The sequence below is a fragment of the Perissodus microlepis genome, chromosome 18, assembly GCF_051167445.1.
Source record: "Perissodus microlepis isolate ML-2025 ecotype Zambia chromosome 18, ASM5116744v1, whole genome shotgun sequence".
Classification (NCBI taxonomy): Eukaryota; Metazoa; Chordata; class Actinopteri; order Cichliformes; family Cichlidae; genus Perissodus; species Perissodus microlepis.
This window is the reverse complement of record NC_140478.1, coordinates 8,749,711-8,769,432: the sequence shown is the minus strand read 5'-3', so window position 1 is coordinate 8,769,432 and position 19,722 is coordinate 8,749,711. Positions and strand designations below refer to the sequence as shown.

General features: G+C 41.2%; 1 protein-coding gene across 2 annotated transcripts in view; it reads right to left on the bottom strand.

Annotated features, from left to right (window-relative positions):
• The window catches only part of gpr158b (G protein-coupled receptor 158b), a 79,098-nt gene extending 59,441 nt beyond the window's left edge, over positions 1–19,657 (bottom strand). Inside the window, exons 1-3 of one of the 2 annotated variants that reach the window (XM_084911294.1) lie at positions 19,398–19,657; positions 18,237–19,319; positions 11,612–11,717 (exon numbers count right to left, since the gene is read on the bottom strand). In XM_084911294.1, coding sequence (XP_084767420.1) covers positions 11,612–11,717; positions 18,237–19,093 — 963 coding nt within the window. In that variant the 5' untranslated portion in view covers positions 19,094–19,319; positions 19,398–19,657. Of the gene's footprint in view, positions 1–11,611; positions 11,718–18,236 lie in introns of both variants that reach the window. The other variant, XM_084911293.1, reaches the window with a different exon arrangement.
• Positions 19,658–19,722: the final 65 nt, after the last annotated feature.

The window sequence follows — 19,722 nt, the reverse complement described above, 5'->3', positions numbered from 1 at the left end:
GTTTTGTGATTGTAATATAAATAAAACTGAATTGAAATCTGTTATTTTAAACAACCGAAATACGTAACATTTCAAGCCCTGTGATACCATGGCAACATGCGCTCTAGCTGGAAGAGAAACTAACTCCCATACCAATGTGAACTGGATAAACAGTTAGCAAAAAATGGATGATTGGCTTCACATTTTCATGTGAAGTGGGTTACTAATAAACATAACTTCCAATTCAGAGCCCACAACAAATAAATGTTGTCCTCTTTTTTTTAAGTATTTCCACATTATTATCTCAAAAGTCTCAGCAAGCTAGTTCTGTTGAATTTAATAAAAGCTGCTGATCATTTTTCATCAAAGCTTCTTCTAAAGTTTGTTTCCCGCTGTAATATTTTCTTCAAATCATGCACTTGGTAATCTGGACTGTGTCAGTCAGACACAGCCATCGATGCTATATAACATACCTATTCAATAAGATACATCTCTACTGTATGAGAGGGCTCATTTGGCAAGAAACCGTTAACTTTACACAGTCATGAATGTTTATAGGATCACCCAAAGTGGCAGTACTCTGTGATGATATGGTTCAGTCCATTAATGTGAATTTATGCTTATTACATTGCCTTCAGGGCTCTGCAGGAGGAAAAAGATTTTCTACTATAAAGGAAAATTTAGCTTAGCTCCACAGCAAAGCTTGCTTCATTAAATTGAGGAATTATTTACCTTAGCTTGAACTTCCTTAATGCAGCTTTGAATTTTACTCCTTATGGTCTCTTTGATGATGAAAAAAGCAAAATGAAATAAATGTAAACACGTGCATGGATTGCCGAATGGTGTACAGATGCACTAAGTCTTCAAACACTTCATCACAACTTGGGCTGTGGAGCTTCACACTTCCCTGAGGAGAGATGAAGAGCCTCTGGCTGAACAAAACAGAAAAAGGACTGCGAAACAGGAAAAGACTGAGCAGAGCAGGTTACATTTTGTCTTCTCTGCTCCCAGAATCACCCTTTTTTTCAACTACTACTGTTAAAGCAGGTAAAAGGCAGTCAGACGTCTTCTTTTTCTGACAAATAAAGTACTTCGTATTGTAGAAAAATTTGCATAATCTTTACACCTGAACATCCTTCAGTGGTAACATCTGCACAGGCTGTTGCCGTTTCCCATTTAGCTGGGTATCCTTTTCCTTACATACAGTATTTATACTGAGTTTAAGACTTGTGAAGCTTAAATCCTCTTCTTCCGCAGCAATGTGCCAGGGTTGATAAGGACACCAAATTCCACACAGTGAGGCAAAAGCAAACATTTATGTTCATGTCCCTTTTTTCTCACCCCATACGGTCTGATTGTATTGCAGAATGGCCACATGTGCACAGGTAATTAATTTTTTTAAGAACAGAAGGACTCAAACCTCATTATAAAAGGTAGCTGAGCTGCAGCCAGAAATAATGGTGCTCCTCTGTCCAGCAAGGTTGCTGAGAATGGTGATTTCCATGTCGCTCCCTGGAGGTAAACCCACAAATTACGGTCTGCAGAGAGTAAGTGTGAGTACTAGAAGAAGTTTCAACAACTGCCACAGCATTTAAAGCAGCGGATGAAGAATGGTGAATTCAGTTGGCCACTTCATACAGTTATTTCATGTGCAGGGCTAACAAAAGCAAGCGAATCACATGGTTTTTTTTGCAGGTTTTTTTTAGCCTGTCTTTTTGCCCTCCTCTGAGAAATTGGCAAGAAAAGGGAAACATGGATAAGCGGTACGGCTGTTAGAGTAAGCAAAATGGAAACAAGAGTGGGCTACACGGCAGATGAGTGGGGCGTAATAGAGAAATTTGGGAGAAAGTGAAAAGCCACGGAAGGAGAGAGTGTGGAAAAGAAGAAGAAAGGGAGAGGAGGAAGCATGGCTGATTGAGGAGAGAAAGCCAGAAGAGAGACAGAGGGGGTAACCCTCTTTGGCTGTCACAGCAGTTTACACTCATTAGTAGAGCTCTGCCTTTGAAGCGCCTTATCTCCAGTGGCACAATTCACAGGATGGGCAGAGAAAACGCACACACCGACAGGCAGAAATGCAAACATCCCGCACACACATTAACATCGACTTAGATTAAAAAATAGTACACACAAAACAAAATACATAAACCTACTTATCTGCATCCAGTCACAAATCACCCACACTAATCATCCTCTAGTCTTCATCTAATTATATAAGCAGTGGCTCCTTATGTAAGATGCTTCCCCTACGACTGACTATCCATAATGCATGAAGTGTTGTATTTGGTTCATGGTGACACATCCTACCTTCCTCCTCAGCTGCTGTATCTGGGCAGACCGGGAAAGAGACCAAGGAGAAGGAGGGGAAGAACAAAGCTTAACTATATAAAGGAAAGAAAATTATGACTGCCAGCAAAAAGTTGCCATAAGGATAAATAATTCATTGGTGAGTTAATGTACACTTACAATCTTGTTTTGAGTATATTGTTTGGCATTTTTACATATTTTGATTATTGGAAATATAATAATAATAATGACTTAAAAATACAATATAAATACGTTTAAAGTACAAAATATGATGCTGCTATTATAAACAACAGCAATAGAATTATTACAACATGCACTTTGTTTTTTAAGACATACTTAAATGTTGTTGTTATGTTACTGTTTTAGAATCACTGGTTAAATGCATCTCTTTACTATAAGTATCGTAGCATATGTATGTATATCTGTTCCTTTACTCCTCCTCAATCTAGCTAAACTTTAAATTTAAACGGCCAATGGCACCAGGATAGTCAACACCTATAAAGCTTTTGTGTTTGCTTTTTAAAAAAATAATTATAACACTCAAATCCTTACGAATCATATATGCTGTGTGTAGTAGCTGATCTGAAAATGAACACCAGCATTACGTATATGGTACCTATACGGTATTTTGTTGATATCACATGTACCTTATGTGTAGCGTGCTTGTAAATATTTTTTAGTTAAGTAGTTTTAGTGCAGGGACAATTTAGGATAACTGTACCTATATAAATATATATTTATCATGTAATTAAGCAGTTAATAAGCCTTCTTTAAACGGTGATGCTAATAGTGCCTGCAATTGATTACTTTGTCTTATACATTGAGTATGCAGCTTGCAAAGAAGAAGAACAATAAATATGTTTTTATTATAAATTTGATGTTTATTAACAGTCATTTTTGCCATCTAACTATATGCAGCTATCTAATGAACATCAGAAGAATAAGATGATAAATTAACATAAATATGTCTGTCTTTTAAGGCAGGTTTATAGTAGTGGAAATAATACAAAACTGTATATGATTAAAATTTTAGTCATATAGAGTTTTTCACTCCAACTGAAATTTTTGAACAGGTAACACAGAACAGGAAGGTTTTTAGTGCAACACCATACACTGCTTTACAGTCAGTTTCACCCAGGAGCTTCTAGCAACCACACACAAAATATACGTTTTGCTGAGCGACCTGCCATTACTGACTGGTCTTTAGGCCTCGGTGACTGGGGCACTCTTTTTTTAAAACTGTATATTCAAATAGCACTTTTCCATGTGCTTAAATCAGAATCAGAACACTTTAATAATTAATCATTTAAAGCATTTTATCTACCTCATATCCAGTGTTGGTCAAGTTACTTGAAAAAAGTAATCAGTAACTAATTACTGATTACTTCCCCAAAAAAGTAATCCCGTTACTTTACTGATTACTTATTTTCAAAAGTAATTAATTACTTAGTTACTTTTTAAAAACACGATTTACAACCTGAATAGGTGATAAAGCGATAGATCTTTCAGCCCAATTCTACTTTTTCTACAATCCATCATACAAAATGTAATCAAATGGAAAAGTCCCTTTTTAAAACTTGTTTTGTTAGTTTTAATCTTTTAACTTTATGCATCAAGCAAAAATTTAATTATATGCAACATTCTCTGACTTGAATAAATTAGTTTAACATTTAAACCTATTTTCTGCACATTCCAGCACATAAAATATTTTTTTGTGTGTGTTTACACTCTTTTAAATAGTGAGTGTAAAACACAGCAGAAAATAAATAAAGTCACAGACTAGCGGTCCTGTTGCTCTATTTTCACCTGTAAAGCAGGAGTAGGGTAGGCGGAGGTTTACCCTGGTGCAGGTGAGCCGCAGCGGTCAGTGGAAGAATCCGCAAGTTTCTCTGTAAATTTCCCATTACGTCATAGCGCACTCGGTGCTTGCTTGGAAGTTTAGGGGTTTTTTTCGCTGTAAAAAGAAGTTTTCTTCCCACGCACAACGGACACTAATGTTTTTGTCACTTTTTATGGAATCAAACTCAAAATAAGGTCAGTACTTCCACGCTTTAAACGCTGCACGCTCATACTGATCCATTGTTGATCTGCACACAGCTGTTGCCACGAACGTCGCACTTGCTTACGTCACTGTCATGAGACATTCTGGCAAAAAAATCACGGTTTTAGTAACGCAGTAACGCAGCGTTCCTACGGAAAGTAACGGTAATCTAATTACCGTTTTTGCAATAGTAATCCCTTACTTTACTCGTTACTTGACAAAAGTAATCGGATTACAGTACTGCCCATCTCTGCTCATATCCACAAGCAAATTTAGAATCAGCAATTAATCACGTGTTAGTTTTTATATTTTATATGTAACACACAGAAAGAGTGAGGTTCAAACCAGGAACCTTCTTGCAGTGAGGTGACACAGTTTACCACTGCACCAATTGCAATTCGTAGGATAACATGAATACTTTTTACAGCTTGGCTGGTGATAATTACAGTCCAAATGATGCATCATGACATAACATTTTACAATTTGCAACTCAGATGAAGTTCAAAGCTGCAGTAGCAAAGGTCAGATAATCCAGCTGATAACCACCTCCTAATTCTAGGGGCTACTCAAAGTTAATTCTATTATTGGAAGATAAAGTAGTACTACAGCAAGCAAAAAGGGGAAAAAAAACTTAAAAAGTGCCAAAATGGTTCTCAAAATTGCAATTTGGCGATAGAGTTCATAAAAAAGCAATCAAGCTCAGTTTATTAGATATACCATTTGGATACATTACAGACAATAAACCTGTCCAAACCTGTTTTGCAAAACTGCCTCTAAACAAGAAAAAGGCATTCCACTGAAAAGGCTTTTTCTCCAGTATGCAAAACAAAGAGAGGAGGAAAAGCTGCAGTGTTAACATAAAAGTTGATCATCTACAAACTGACTGAACCATTACATCACAGCAACAGTGAGAAAGTGGGTGTTGTGCTATTACTTTCCAAACATTCTGGAGGAGACACGACGCTCCATCACATTACAAGAGACTGTTTCATTATTATGGTTTCACTGTGAGACAAAGCCTCGGGGTATGTTTGTACTGGATGGGGGAAAGCAATGAGCCTCACATCAACTTTCCACAGCCCATTTCCCACAAAAATGTATTTAGCAGGATTTAGAAATGAACTGTTGTTTAATAGGGACACTGGGACAAAGAAGTACTTGCTTGGTCCTTATTGTGACTGTGATATAGCTGCTCAGACTCTATAATAGCAGCCAGATCGTTTTTGTTAAGGCTTAAGCCTGCACTCTTTTCGGGCTTTGATTTGAGCAAGAAAATTGAGGTAAAGTCCCCAAAGAACTACACCCAAATAGGAGTAATGGGCTGGCTGAATTGTGCTCGGCAATAAGCAATTAATTACATCAGGCAGGAGAAAAGAATGAAATGAAGAAATGAAATGAACAAGACACTGAGAAAGAAAGAAAAGGGCAGGGGTGAGAATGAAACAAGAAACTGGACACGTCGCGTTGGAAATTGAAAACCGTAAGAAATTGCTATGAGATAGACACAGATGCACTGTTTGTAGGTCATGTGCTGCCTTGCAGAGTATTAAGTCAAAGACAAGCAACTTATATTCCCTAAGTGCTCAGTAGCGTTTAAAGACCAGCTAACAGCGTGCCGTTGGGTTATGTTTACTGCAGAGTCCCTTTACTTTGCTACCATGACAGCTCTATATCACAGTTTCACATGGTTCTCACGTCTCTTTATTTATCCTCAGCTATCTTTATTTATCTGACAGTCTGTGCATCGAACACCTTCAGGGGAATTCAAAATGCCACTGAGCATTTCTACATTAAAGATACATTAAGAAATATCTACAAAATGCTATAGAGGCATGCTAAAATGCTAAGCTTATAGCGTGCAGATTAAATATTAGTTTCTCTCTGAAAATGCAGATAAAAGTGTGCAAGAGTCAAGATTTGTTGTACCAGATACACTATATTGCCAAAAGTATTCACATGCCTGCCTTCACACGCATATGAGTGACATCCGATTCTTAATTCATAGCGTGTGTGGTTATAACACCTGAAAGTGTTCTGGGAAGGCACGAGGTTTAGGAGTGTGTTTATGGAAATGTTTGACTATTCTTCCAGACGTACATTTGAGGTCAGACACTGATCAGGACTCTGTGCAGGCCAGTCATGATCTTCTAGACATCCATGTCTTTATGGACCTTGCAATGTGCACTGGTGCGCAGCCATGTTGGAAGAGGAAGGGGCCATCCCCAAACTGTTCCCACAAAGCTGGGAACATGAAATTGTCCAAAAATGTCTTAGTTTGAAGCATTAAGAGTTCCTTTGACTAGAACTAAGGGGTGAGCCCAGCTCCTAAAAATCAACCCCACACCATAAGCCCCACTCCACCAAGCTTTATACTTGGCACAACGCAGTCAGACCGTACCTTTCTCCTGGCAACCGCCACACTGCACTTGTCCATCAGATTGCCAGAGAAGCATAACCACTGCTCTAGGGTCCAGTGGCGGAGTGCTTTACATCACTGCATCCAACATTTGCATTGTGCTTGATGATGTAAAACTTGGATGTGGCTGCTTGGCCATGGAAACCTATTCCATGAAGCTCTCTACACACTGTTTTTGAGCTAAACTGAAGGCCGCGTGAAGTCTGGAGGTCTGTCACGATCAGTGTTGGGTAAGTTACTTTAAATTAGTAACTTAGTTACATTACTAGTTACTTCCATCAAAAGTAACTCAGTTACTTCAAGTTACTCGTTACTTTCAAAGTAACTAGTTACTAGGGAAAGTAACTTTGGTTTTACTCAGACTTCTCTTGTTAATGTGTTGCTAACTGGATACCCAGCAAGAGTGCCAGTCTTCTAGCTTGCTTACTTGCCACAAGTGCACTGTGCCACCTACCAAAGGAAAAAATAATGTGCATATTTCCACGAGAGAAATCCCACGCCTGGACCGTCGTTGACCACCGCCATGATTCTAGCCTACGTTACAGCGTCATGTGCGCTTTTTACATCCAACACAAAAACTGCAGTCGTGGTGCTTTTGATTGTACTCAGAACTCAGAAATTCTGCCTTCCGAATAGGAAGATGTAGGTAACACCAGACTGCAGATGAGCTGCATACAGGGCTGGACTGGGACAAAAAATCAGCCCGGGCATTTTGACTAGAGACCGGCCCACCATTATAGCAAAAATCATAAAGCCTTTGAATGAAAACAAACACTGTTGTGACAGTGATGTACACTGTCTTGATGGTATATATGTATCAATCTATCAATCTATCAATCGTTTGTTGTAAGACTCAGATAATTATTTATTAAAAGCGAGACATTTTAAATGAGAATAAGAAAGTATTTCTTTGTGCCCCCCTTTCCCTGTTAATGCCCTACCTGCCCCCCTGGCAACACTTTGCTAGACCCGCCCCTGCACAGTTACCAGCTGTCAGCTACATAAAAAAGGATCCTGGTGTTATTTGTCTCTCAGACACAGTTCATAACTTCCCTTCAACTCATTCATGTCACCTAAAAGGTAAACCTGTTTCTCCATCACTTGTTCAGCTCTGATGATTCAGTAAGGACATCTCCTGGTTTCATCTTCATGTTTCCCACTCACCACATATCCAAACCGACATCATGACCAGCAGCTTTACAGCTGTGGCTCCAACAAACATCAGCTGATACTAGAAAGTAATATTAAATAAATTCTAACAACAGCTGATCAAACGTGCTGCTGTTGTTTAACGTGACATCCGGTGGTTTCCTCTTTCTGGCGCAAAGCGGACGATAAATAAACAAGAGGGAAAAGCCGATCAGCTGATCATTGATCAGTTTCATGATTAAAGTAGCAACAGGAGAGAGAGGGGAGAGAATGAGAGAAGAAGAGGCAGCTCTGCAGCAAAGACACAGAATAACTCCAGCTTTGTGTCTTTTTCATTGTAGCTGAAGTCCGGGACAAACTGTTCCTTTTCACCTAAATACGAAATGCGTAATAATTTCTCTGAATACCAGACGATTCTGTTTTTAGGGGACGGTTGGCAACTCTAATAATTAACCATATGAACAAAATAAAGTTCAACATCAGTAACATAGCTCCCACCCAGCTGTATAGAAACCCCGTCATGCTAGCTAGCACGCAGCACGAAAAAGTCAGCACAACGAAAATAAACTCCAACTAAACTTGGTTTATATCTGACCCAGATAGACTGCAGGTCATAACTTCTTACCTGAAGTTCAGTTCACCTGACACTCGGACGGGCGGTCGCTTCTGGTCTCTCCTCCTGCCTCCCCTTTCTCTCATCCACTTGCTAATGTTACTGAATCTGTGGAAGCTCCGCCATAGCCACCACACGAAGTAACGAATAACGAGCCTATCTAAATCCCAGTAACGAGTAACGCGTTCCTGATTTTGGCAAAATAACTAGTTACCGTGCTCGTTACCACAATAATAACGTAGTTACTGTAACGCGTTACTTAATGACGCGTTAGTCCCAACACTGGTCACGATTGACTCTGCAGAAAGTTGGCAACCTCTATGTGTGTTAGCATTCCTAGCCACCGCTCTGGGATTTTTCCATGGGCTGCCACTTCGCAACTGAGTTGCTGTTGTTTCCAATCAGCTTTACTTTGTTATAACAACACTAACAGTTGACTGTGGAATATTTAGTAGTGAGGATATTTCACGACTGGACTTGGTGCACAGGTTGCGTCCTATCACTGTACCAAGCTGGAATTCACTGAGCTCCTGAGAGCGACCCATTCTTTCACAAATGTTCGTAGAAGCAGTCTGCATGTCTGGGTGCTGGATTTTATACACCTGTGGCCATGGAAGTGATCGAATGCATGAATTCAGTGATTTGGATGGGTGAGTGAATACTTGTGACAATATAGTGCGTAACTCATTGGCTCCACACTGCCCTCCTTTTTAAAGTTCTCAGAGAGCAATCAGCTGTAGCGTGTCTAAATAAATCCTGTAAGAAAAGTCTGTTCCAATTGTGGATTTCATTTCTCTATGAAATCATCCGTGGACAAGATTGATGATATTGTTTCTTGGTCAATATTTGCTCTCTCTATGAAAACATTTGTAATATAAAGTTTTAACTCTGTGCTGTTTGCCAGTGTCTTAATTTCTGCTCTCTAAGCTCCTCATTACATTTCAAACAACAAGAGAAAAACAGCACTGCGGATTCAAGATGGCACTGAATCACTGGCTGCCGCTCGGCCAAAAATATAGTGTGTGAAGGAAATTAATCATAGAAGCTGTGAGCTCTTCGATGGCCGTCTCAAACTGTCCCTCCATGACGTTTTAAGTCCAACTGTATTGACAGCATTTTGAAAGCAAATGTTCTGAGCAAAAAAGTAAAAGTTTACAAGCGTGCAATGGCACTGTGACTTAAAAACAGGGCACACACCTAGCGTAATTCAAAGCATTTTGATGACAGTGATCAGACTCGGACAGCTTAGCCTTGCTATCCTTAGCAATTAAAAGGCTGCCAAACCTAAAGTCACAGCCACAAAACATATATAAAATATATAAAATATTAGAAGAATGCAAACATAGAGATCTGTCTCATCTGTATATCCCCCCCACCTACCCGCTCTAATGCTCCATGACAGACTGGTGATGAGTTGGGGGAGAAGCGCACGCAAACAAAGAGCATGGTCAATAATTCATCTCATCTTGCTGCAATCCATTACACTGCATTTATTATACATCATATGGGCAGCAACATGCCATGGCCGCCTGAGCAGTCACTCTCCCATGCTGGAGTCAGACAGGCTCCCTTGCAAAACATCACACGTTGGCACCGACACAAGCGAGATGGCAATTACAGAGGCAGGCCGCTCACGCGCACGCCGCACCCGGACGCTCAGACAGACACAAATACAGAACTACCTCATCGTTCTCTGTCTTTCTGACGCTTCAGAAAGAGACAAATGTGATGAATGTCTGCCGCCGGTTCCGTCACACCGGTCACACAGATGAGAATGCTTCAGTGTGGAGAAGGCGCACACATCGCAGACACTCCTGCAGGACTCTTAAGTCAGTAGGCAACAAACTACTTTGTAAATTAATGAGTTTTGTTCCACTTATCCCCTTATCTTGCTTCTACCATGAGGTTCATTTTTGTTTGTTTGTTTATTGCTTCATGGCTACTAGAAAAAGTACTGGCCAGTGGTACCCCTCAGCCTCCTAGTAGATACACCTATGGTATCAATTTCAAAATCCTAGATGACTTCCTTGTCAAGTTATCCTATTCAAGGTTTTAAGAAAACATGACCTCTGACCCATGACCTTGATGCTGAGGTCACTCAGATTTGGACTTGTCTGAGATTTTTAGCAGATGCACCTGTGGTAACAATGTGAAAGTCCTGCATCCCTTTGTTGTCAAGTTCTTACACTGACAACTTGGGTGTCCATATTGCCGCCTGCCAACTATCCACCCACCTGACAGAGTGACAACAATACCCCATCAGCCTGTTACTGCAGAAAGGTGAAAAGGGATGTGCATCAAAGACAGTGTTTTTGCAAGTGCTGTACTCAAAATGTTCGAGATCAATTAGGAACATGGTAGTGTGTAAAATCAGCCTTTTACTTATTGCTGTACGACGGCCATGAGAATAGTTGTGAGCAAATTTCTGCAAAACCAAGTATCATTCCCTTCCCATTCCCTATCATCCACCTTTTGGGTGGTCCAAACCTTCCTCTGCATCACTCTGATGTTGTTTGTTTGCGCCTCATGGTGAATAATCGAATGATGTCAGTACTTATACTTATGGAGAGGTATTAAACTGCAGTTAAAAACCTTTTTTAAAATATATAAATAGAAATATAGTATGCATGTCGCCTTGTTCATATTTCTCGTATCCGAGAGAAGTTTCAAAGGAGGGCCAGCACAGAGCAGCATAAAACATCCATTCTGTACCACTCCTCACAGACAGTTTCACACATTTACAGTAACTGTGGCTGAGTGAATGGAGAACATTACTCTTCGGGTTTTGGTCAGTTATCTGATGCTCATACTGAGGACACATGATCAAAGGCAACCTGCGATGAGAGGAAAGGCAGCGAAGGCTCTGTGAAACAGCTCATTCGAGCCTTTAAGTAATCCTTCAAAGGTCTATTATTAAATGGACCTTTGAATGCAACAGTTGAGTTATAAATAACTCAACTGTTGCATTCAAATTCAATGCAAGTACTTAGAGAAACAAATAGATTTTGCTAAAATTAACAAATAGGTGAATGTAACTCCAAAATTAATTGCTTTCTTTGGTAATACACCAGAATGACAAAATGCATAAGAGAAGTAGCAGCAGAGTCACCTCCATGCTGGTAAGATTACAGCGGTGGGTCCCGCCGAACCAGCCACTGTTGGAGCACTGGTCAATGTCCACATCCTGCAGGTTCACGTCCACGCGGACAACGCCCCTGTCAGAGAGAAGGAAGTGGGGAAAGAGTCAGGACAAGAGTGCAGAAGAAAAGAGGGGAAGAGGGAGGTAGAAATATTGAGAAGAGTAAATAAAAGAAACAAATGAAATTGAAGAATCAAATGTGTTCAGCATGAATGGGAGAAAAGTGAAACAGAACAGGAGGAAAGATGAAAACAAGCAGAAAGGAGGCACGTGGAGTACACAGATGCAGGTGAGGTCAGAATGAAAGGGAAGAAAATTAAAAACAGGAAGGAAGAGCAATGCTCAGGGGAAGTGAGGTTAAAGGTTCAACAAGCAGGAGAAGGGAGGTGTAGCCGAACGGGAGGAATATGAATAAATTGAAAGGGAGAAGAATTAAGAGTGATGGAGGTAAGTAATGAAAAAGAAGAGAGAGACAGAGGTAAGGAAAAAGAAGCAGGGTCAGATTCATAATGTGCCACTTTTCTTTCCAGACACTGAGAAATTAAAAAGTAATGCTTTTATTGTCAAGACTGCATTGCCTGTTGCCTCCAATTTGAGAACGCTAGCTTTCATATTTTCTGAATTCGGTTTCTTTGTTCTTATTGCGCGTTGAACACTTTCACAGATTTGTGTGGACCTTTTGGGTTGCTGGGAATCCTGTGCAGGATGCTGACTGTGAAGGTTGCCCCGATATGCCTCGCTGCAGTTTAGCTAGAATCTGGTTGTCAGGCCATTTCACCTTGACTGATGGGCCTCATCATGTGCCTCATCAGCTCGGCTCACTACAAATACTGTATCCTGTCGCTTTATTTTCTGCTTGTTGAGCCGCAGACAAGTCAAAGACAAACAACTTTTGTTCCAGAAGATCATGGCTTTTCTTTTCTGTCAACAAATGCAACACGATGACTAATGCGATGAGTCGGCTGAAGCACGTTTGTGCCTAATAAGCGCATAAATCTGAATCGCAAAGTTGCCATGACAACATACTGATGTTTAGGAAGTTAACTAAGAATCATTAACACTAAACACAGTAGTTTAGGCTAATGGAAATATCAGCAGTTTTCTCATTTTGAGAACATTTTTCACCTGATGGTAACTCGAAATTAAAAATTAGAGGTCACCCAAGCTGCTATAAACAGCTTCTAGTTCCACGACAGCTGAGTGCTATAGTTTTTAAGCACATTTGTTGGACGGCTTTCAGCGGTGGATTATTGCACATTTGGTGCTGTAGTGAGCTTTGAGGAAGCAGGCTGGTATGTTATGAATAAAAGTAAACTACAATCTGATCCCATGCTTCCCTGTGCAAATGCCAGTGTAAAGTTTTTAAAGGCAGTATTTATGTGGGGTGTGTTCTCTGCTCCCGGGCGTGTTCACTATCAGATTCTGAGGATTTTCACACCAAAGGTGAGAAATACTCTTGTTTTCTTGCTGCGCCTGAGACCCGAACAAGTTCAATACACGGAGACTGCTGGCCTGTGCAGCAGTGAGCCACTACAGATTCAGACTGTAGAGTGAAGAAGGTTAAATAAACTGGTGAGGGATGTGACTGAAATACAGCACAGCCCGAGACTTCAGCTGGTTCACTTCAGCTAAGTCAGTGTAGCTCACAGTGAATAGATATCTTTGTTTATGACTCTCTATCTCCCTTTTATCATGCACACTTATAAATAATGCCTGGTTTTCTTTTATTAAGCCTTTTATTAAACCTCGCTGTCAATTCCTCCACTCCTTTGTGGTGAAGTGGTGCCTGACACCTGTTACCCCCCTCCCCCATCTGCCTGGTGGGAAGTGGAACAAACAACCGCAGAGAGAGGCTTTGGCTACCACCTCTACTCGAGTACACAAGAAAGAAAAAGAAGCAAATGTGTTTACGCCTGTATGTATTTGTGTGCACTCGAGTCCTTTACGCAGGTCAAGGCTTGGTGGAACGCAGAAGTAAAAACTGAGAGATATGAAAGAGCTTGGATCTGTGTTAACATGAGGCACAAATTTCTTAGAGTGAAAGAAACATCAGGACAAGCACTGCATGGGGGTACAATTTGATCATTTCTGCTACAACATAACAAATGATTGTGAAGACAAATGTACGCCTCTGCCTGAGTACCACTAAAAGAGTGATTCTTTACATTTACACAGCATAGATGGTCCTTTATTTCTCTGGGATGATTTATTCTTCCTCCTCTCACTAGCAATCCATCAAAACCATTTAGCCACCCATTAAGGCTTCATGATAACCATCAGTCACTTCCAAGCTATTTACAAAGTGCTGCTCTATACTGCTTAAATTCTGATTTCATAAATCCAGCTTCACAGCTACCCTTCCAATGAAATTATTTCAGATTAGGCTTAGGTGAGCAATAGATGGATACGCTCCACATCTTCTTTTCTCCTCCACTTGTCCGGTTTCCTTGATTTTTTTTTAAAAACACACCGCACACAAAGTGGAGTTATACCAATTTTCCAGCTATTAGTGCTGCAGGAATCATCGTTTTGGTGCCAAAGGTATGATTTTATGTCCATCAAAATGTGTTATCTTTGCCTTTTTCTGTAGATTCAGGTAAAGAAGCTGGAAAATTAATGTGTTTATCATAGTCAGTGGAAGCAGACTGTGTGGAGTGTGAATAGTGGACCCAAACGCAGACACAATGGAACATGGAACGTAACTTGATTTAACAAAAGGTGAGCTGTTTAATAAGGCTGATGAAAAGGTACAAACGAAGGGCAAGGCAAACTGATGCAAAACTAAACATTAACCTAAACTGAGTAAACTGAAATAGAACATGAAAAACCCTGACATGAACATGAATACATGAAACCTGGAAGCATGGCGTGAAACAACAGACGACCTGACAATGAAACATGACAGCAGACCACGAAACACAGGGGAACACAGCTTATACAAATGAACATGACGCCACAGGGGAAGCAAAACTAAACACACTGAACATGGACCACATGACTTTCAAAATAAAACAGGAAACATAATGGGATGCAGACATGAAACACACGAAGGGTGAGGGAGACATAAACACAAGGGGCAAAGACACGAGGGGAATCTGATAAACAATGAACTATAACAGGGCAACCTAGGCAAAACAGAAAGAGCTTAAGATAACTAAATGAACTTAAACATAAACCATAAACCATCAAAATACACTGAAACTCAAAGCGCCGAGTTAAAAGACCCAGGATCGTGACAGTGTTGCAACAGGCTACAGGTAAGAAAGTGCCTAAAGACAAAATTTAAAATAGGTGCTTTGCTAAGTTGTCTGCTGTGTGTGGTTCATTCCTTGAGTTAGGTGCCTTTTCTATGCTTGAATGAATTTTTGCTTGAAAAAGTGGTCAGGTACGAGGGCTGAAAAAGCAGCTAATGTCCAGAGAAAAACAAAAAGACCTTCAAAAGCACGAAGAGCTACGCTCAAGGCCACTTTCGAAAATTACAAGAAAATCTGGCTCATTGGAAGCAAAATATAAACAAAGGAAGGGCGTCACAAGACTTTTGCACAGTACTGCAAGATAGAGACGGTGGTTATGCAATGACATCTGTGCTGTTGTGTTGATGACAAATAGCGAAAGTGAAAACTGAGAGAAAGTCTTTATTTTTGTTTTTCTGACAGATTTGCACATGATCATTTATATCTATGTGAGCTACAATTCAGTGCCGCTCTTTTCTGAAGCGAAACAACTTCGGGTATGGTTTCTATAAAAGAAAGAAAAACATGAAATGCTTCCAGAGGTATAGTATCTTATAGTATTTCCTTATAATGACACAATATCTTTTTTACCATCCTATATAAAAGTGCTGGAGATGAGGCTGCTGGATTCTTGTCAGGATTGAATTATTTTATTCTGGTTTTGATTTACACTTGTCAAACTTTTGCTTCTTCCACTCCTTGTGAAAGGCAGAGCTGGAGCCTAGTCTGAAAGACAGACAAAAATCATTGGACAGAGCCTCTCTCCTCCCCTCATTACCTCACAAATTTACATCAGACTCAAATAATAATAATAAGAAAGAGCAACAAGGTTTCTTTGACACAGAAAGTAGAAGACATGGAGGCTCTGGCTTATCATCTCCACTACTTTATGCGTTTCTGTCCAGAGCCAACAAACTTTCTATTTTTAGAAATGTCATCGCAGGAGTGAGATGAGTCGAAGAAACAGCATAGCACAACTCGCGTTACAGAAAGTAGAGGGAGGAGAAAAACATCATGAATCTGGTTGTGTACTTGCAGCCAATATTTATCCTCAGTTACAGACTGTATTTCTCTGAGATACACACTCAGGTTTTAAACACCCACTTTATTATTTTCCCTCTTAACTTGACATTTCCCTTGGCTCCCTTTGCTGACTCCACAGTCAATTTTGACAAATGCCAAACTATATTACTAAAAGTACGGCAGTTATTTCTTGATCTTGGAAATTGGAAAGCTCTGGGGGTAAAGATACTAAGTGGACCCTGAGTTTTGACTTTTTCAAAATCGCTATTTCTGAGGTCTTGACTAATTTTAATCCTTACCTTTACATCAACCGGTCAAACCCCCCCTAACAGTGCATACCTCATAGAGTTTCCATCTCTATTCATTACAGAGTTTCTCTATAATCCAGCATCCCCTCTATATTCATATGAAACATCACAAATGGGATTCAGTATCTGACTTGCCTTCTTCTAAATGTCACAAATCACAGTGACTTGTAAAATGTCACAATCATTTAAACTCACTCAAAACCCTCTTGGCTGGGCTGGAATAGGCAATTGATTTAATTATGAATTCATTCACTGAACTGATTTAATCACACTTAACATTTTCCAGACGCCTTAGGCCACTGACACAAGCACATCTCCCATCTTTCTCAACTAGTTAAACATCCTCATCATGACAAGTTGATGGTTTAAAACGGGCAATATCCCGGACATGACTCGAATCCTTTTTTGGAGATGAACAAGCCAACGCAGGCAGACTGAGTCATTACAGCAAGCTGAAGCTACCCTATAAGACAGATGCTTAACTTTCAAGCAGCTCTAACAAACATCTCTGGACATTTGAGGTAATCTGAAAGTGTGGACCATGCTGATGCTGATAGAAATTCATTGTGTAATAAGAATCAGCCATCTTCAGATCCTGCACAGAGATGATTGCTGTACAATTCTCTAAAAAGCCAGAAGAAGCCCTCATCACATCGTAACACTGTCCCTGGAGCAGGTAGTGATGCAGCATTTTGCTCAGGGACACATCACCGGGGTGGATGCATGCCAGGGTGAGGCCCGAATCACAAACACAACACTGCTGCCTATAAACCACGAGCACTGCGCATTACAGTGTCATTCCAATTTAATTAGTCTTGCTTATTATGTAGTGACAGTGTAGGGGTATTTTACATGTGTAGGTGAATCTGTGTCTGTGCATATACACTTGTGGATCTTTATATTGAAGATGGCAGAAGTTTCATGTGATGATGTCAGTGGATATAACACTAATGCCTGTGAGCCAAAAGCTCAGGCTTCAGGTCAACTGAACACATTTTCGGAGAGTTTTTCTCCCTACTCTTCATCTTGCATGACATCAGTCCAAGACGATGTCCTTAACACGGGCATCTCAGGGACAAAGATCTTGCTAAGTTACAGCAAACATCCACCTGCTTTTCAAACCTTCTCTTCATGAGGGAAAACCTATCAGAAGAAAGGAAGCAGATGAACTAAAGGGCTTCACCAAAGCCCAGAACAGGATAAATAAGGATTATTTTGAACTGTGAATCATGGAAAGCTAGAGTCCAAGAATAAAAATGCAAAGCTAGAGTTAGTACAAAAGCTAAGTAAGTAAGAGTAAGAGTTGGATGTGTGCGTGTTTACCCCAAGTTTACCCTTGTTGTAAACTTTCTTTTTTTCCTCTCTTAAAAAAATATTTATCATCTTTATTTGTATTTTTTTTTTCTCCCATGTTATCTCACATTAGCGATACTGAGTGTGTGAGTGATACACTGACTTATGCACTGCAACTTAGACTGATGTAAGGGTGAAGTGCACCTGGACCTCTGAGTGGTTTCATCTTGTAGTAGAGATTTCATTGTTTATTCATGGCTTCATTGATCTTCTCAGGACACTCTTGGACCGCAGCCTTGAAATACGAGAGCTTTAGGTGTTTTGATGCACCTAAATGTTACCCACAAACACGCACGCGTGCACACTTCTATAGATATCCTCACTTACGAGCACTGCGTAAAGCCTGCAGAATTCATTTGAGTGCTGGCTGCAGCAGGGCTGCATGCCTGTGCCTTGACAGGTGAGTGAAATGTCTAGATAGATCTGTCAAGGTTCTTTTTAACTGTCTGCTTCTATTACAGCAGTAGGTGGATCCATATTTACATGAAGTCTCACAGAGGTTATTGTCAATTAAATGCTGTTAAAGCATTTCCATAGCTGACGCTGATTATCTGATTAACTTTAATTATTTCTAAGATATAAAGAAATAGATACTTTAACATGTGTGAGCTGTAATAGAACATTAAAACATATTTTTCTACATTTTAAGGACAAAAACGTGACACTTTTCAGTCTCACCTGAACTCTGGCGCTGAGTTGCTCTTAAGTCCATAGAAGCCTGCAGACAGGGTGAGCAGCCAATAGGGCACAAACGTTCCGTGTTCACACTCCAGGTATGGCGCAGACCACTTAATTTGGTTTTTGTCCAGGAGATAAGTGCCACTCTTGGAGCCCAATGTCTCCGTGATTCTTCTGTGCATGTGTGGCCTCCTGCCGTCCCTGAACTCATTAAACCAGTCAGTCTCCGGACTCCTGCCCTTGAGGTGACGGTGCGCAGAGCCGGACAGGTCCTGTAGTACCACTTCATTCTCGGTTCTCGTCGCCTGGAGGAAAACGTGGGGCCCTGGCGTCAGTGTATCCGTGTGCAAGGTCACCACTGCCCTGTGGATTTTAGGATCCCCTTCGAGGATGCTTTGAACCAGCGCGTGGTACCAGTGGATGTCCCTCCGCAGTGTTTGCTCCCGGGACCTGTTGGCTTGCAGGATCATATTCAGGAAGTTTGTGGCGTGCGCTACAGTGTCCAGAATGCTGTGGAGGGAATAGTGGGAGGCGACGTGGAGGCCGCCTCGCAGGCTGCTCAGCTCGTACCTCCGCGAACAGTTGACCTGTCTAAGCGCCGATGAGTCCCCGGTGTGCAAGAAAGCGGTCACCACCCTGGGCAGGTCCTCCTCGATTTTGTGCGCCACCACCGTGCGCTCGGTGGCTGGTACTGGGTAATAGGTTGGATGGTGGGGTGGCTCCCTGTTGATGTTTTGGGTGCTGAAGACTGGTGGGCTCTTATCGTCGCGGTCATTGTCAGACCACTCCACATAACCGTAGTTTGAACCCCAAACGAGCCCTGTTTGCAGGAGCAGCGGGACGACTAGGAGAGCCATGGTTCGTTGTCACAGGCACAGAGCAGACACCGCGTGGACTTGGCAAAGTGTGGCGAGCATCACCAAAGCCACTCTATATCTTCTGCCGCTTCAGGAGATCAGAAACACTTTCAAACACACGCCCGAGAATGTCCTGGATTTCATACCTACGACCAAGCATAAAACGGCAAACGATTTCCTCTTGTCATCTTTGCATCTTTCAGGGAGAGCACACTTTTCCTCTCTTCTGTTAAAAAAAATACACAGTGTGATCTAAACAGCTGCACAGACACGAACTCATGAGAAAACCACACGGACTCCTCACCAGCCCGCAATCCAAGGGAGTGCTCGGGTTCTCCTTCTGTTTTTACTCCCGCTCGGTGAAATCCAGGAGAAGAATGACAAGGGAGAGAGCAAATTGTACTCGAAGTTCCGTCCCTCCCAATAAAACCCTAATAGGCCACCTCGAGAGTCGCCCACCGGCGTGTGTGCTGGTTTCTCATTGCCGGTCTGTCTGAGGTGGGCGGAGCGTGGGAACGACAAGAGCTGTCCGGTGCTGAAAGTAGCGCCCGTAGGAAGAAAAGCGAGGGAGGCTGTGGTGATGAAGAGGAGCCCTGAGTAATGAAGACGGAGGAGCAACCTGGCAACTA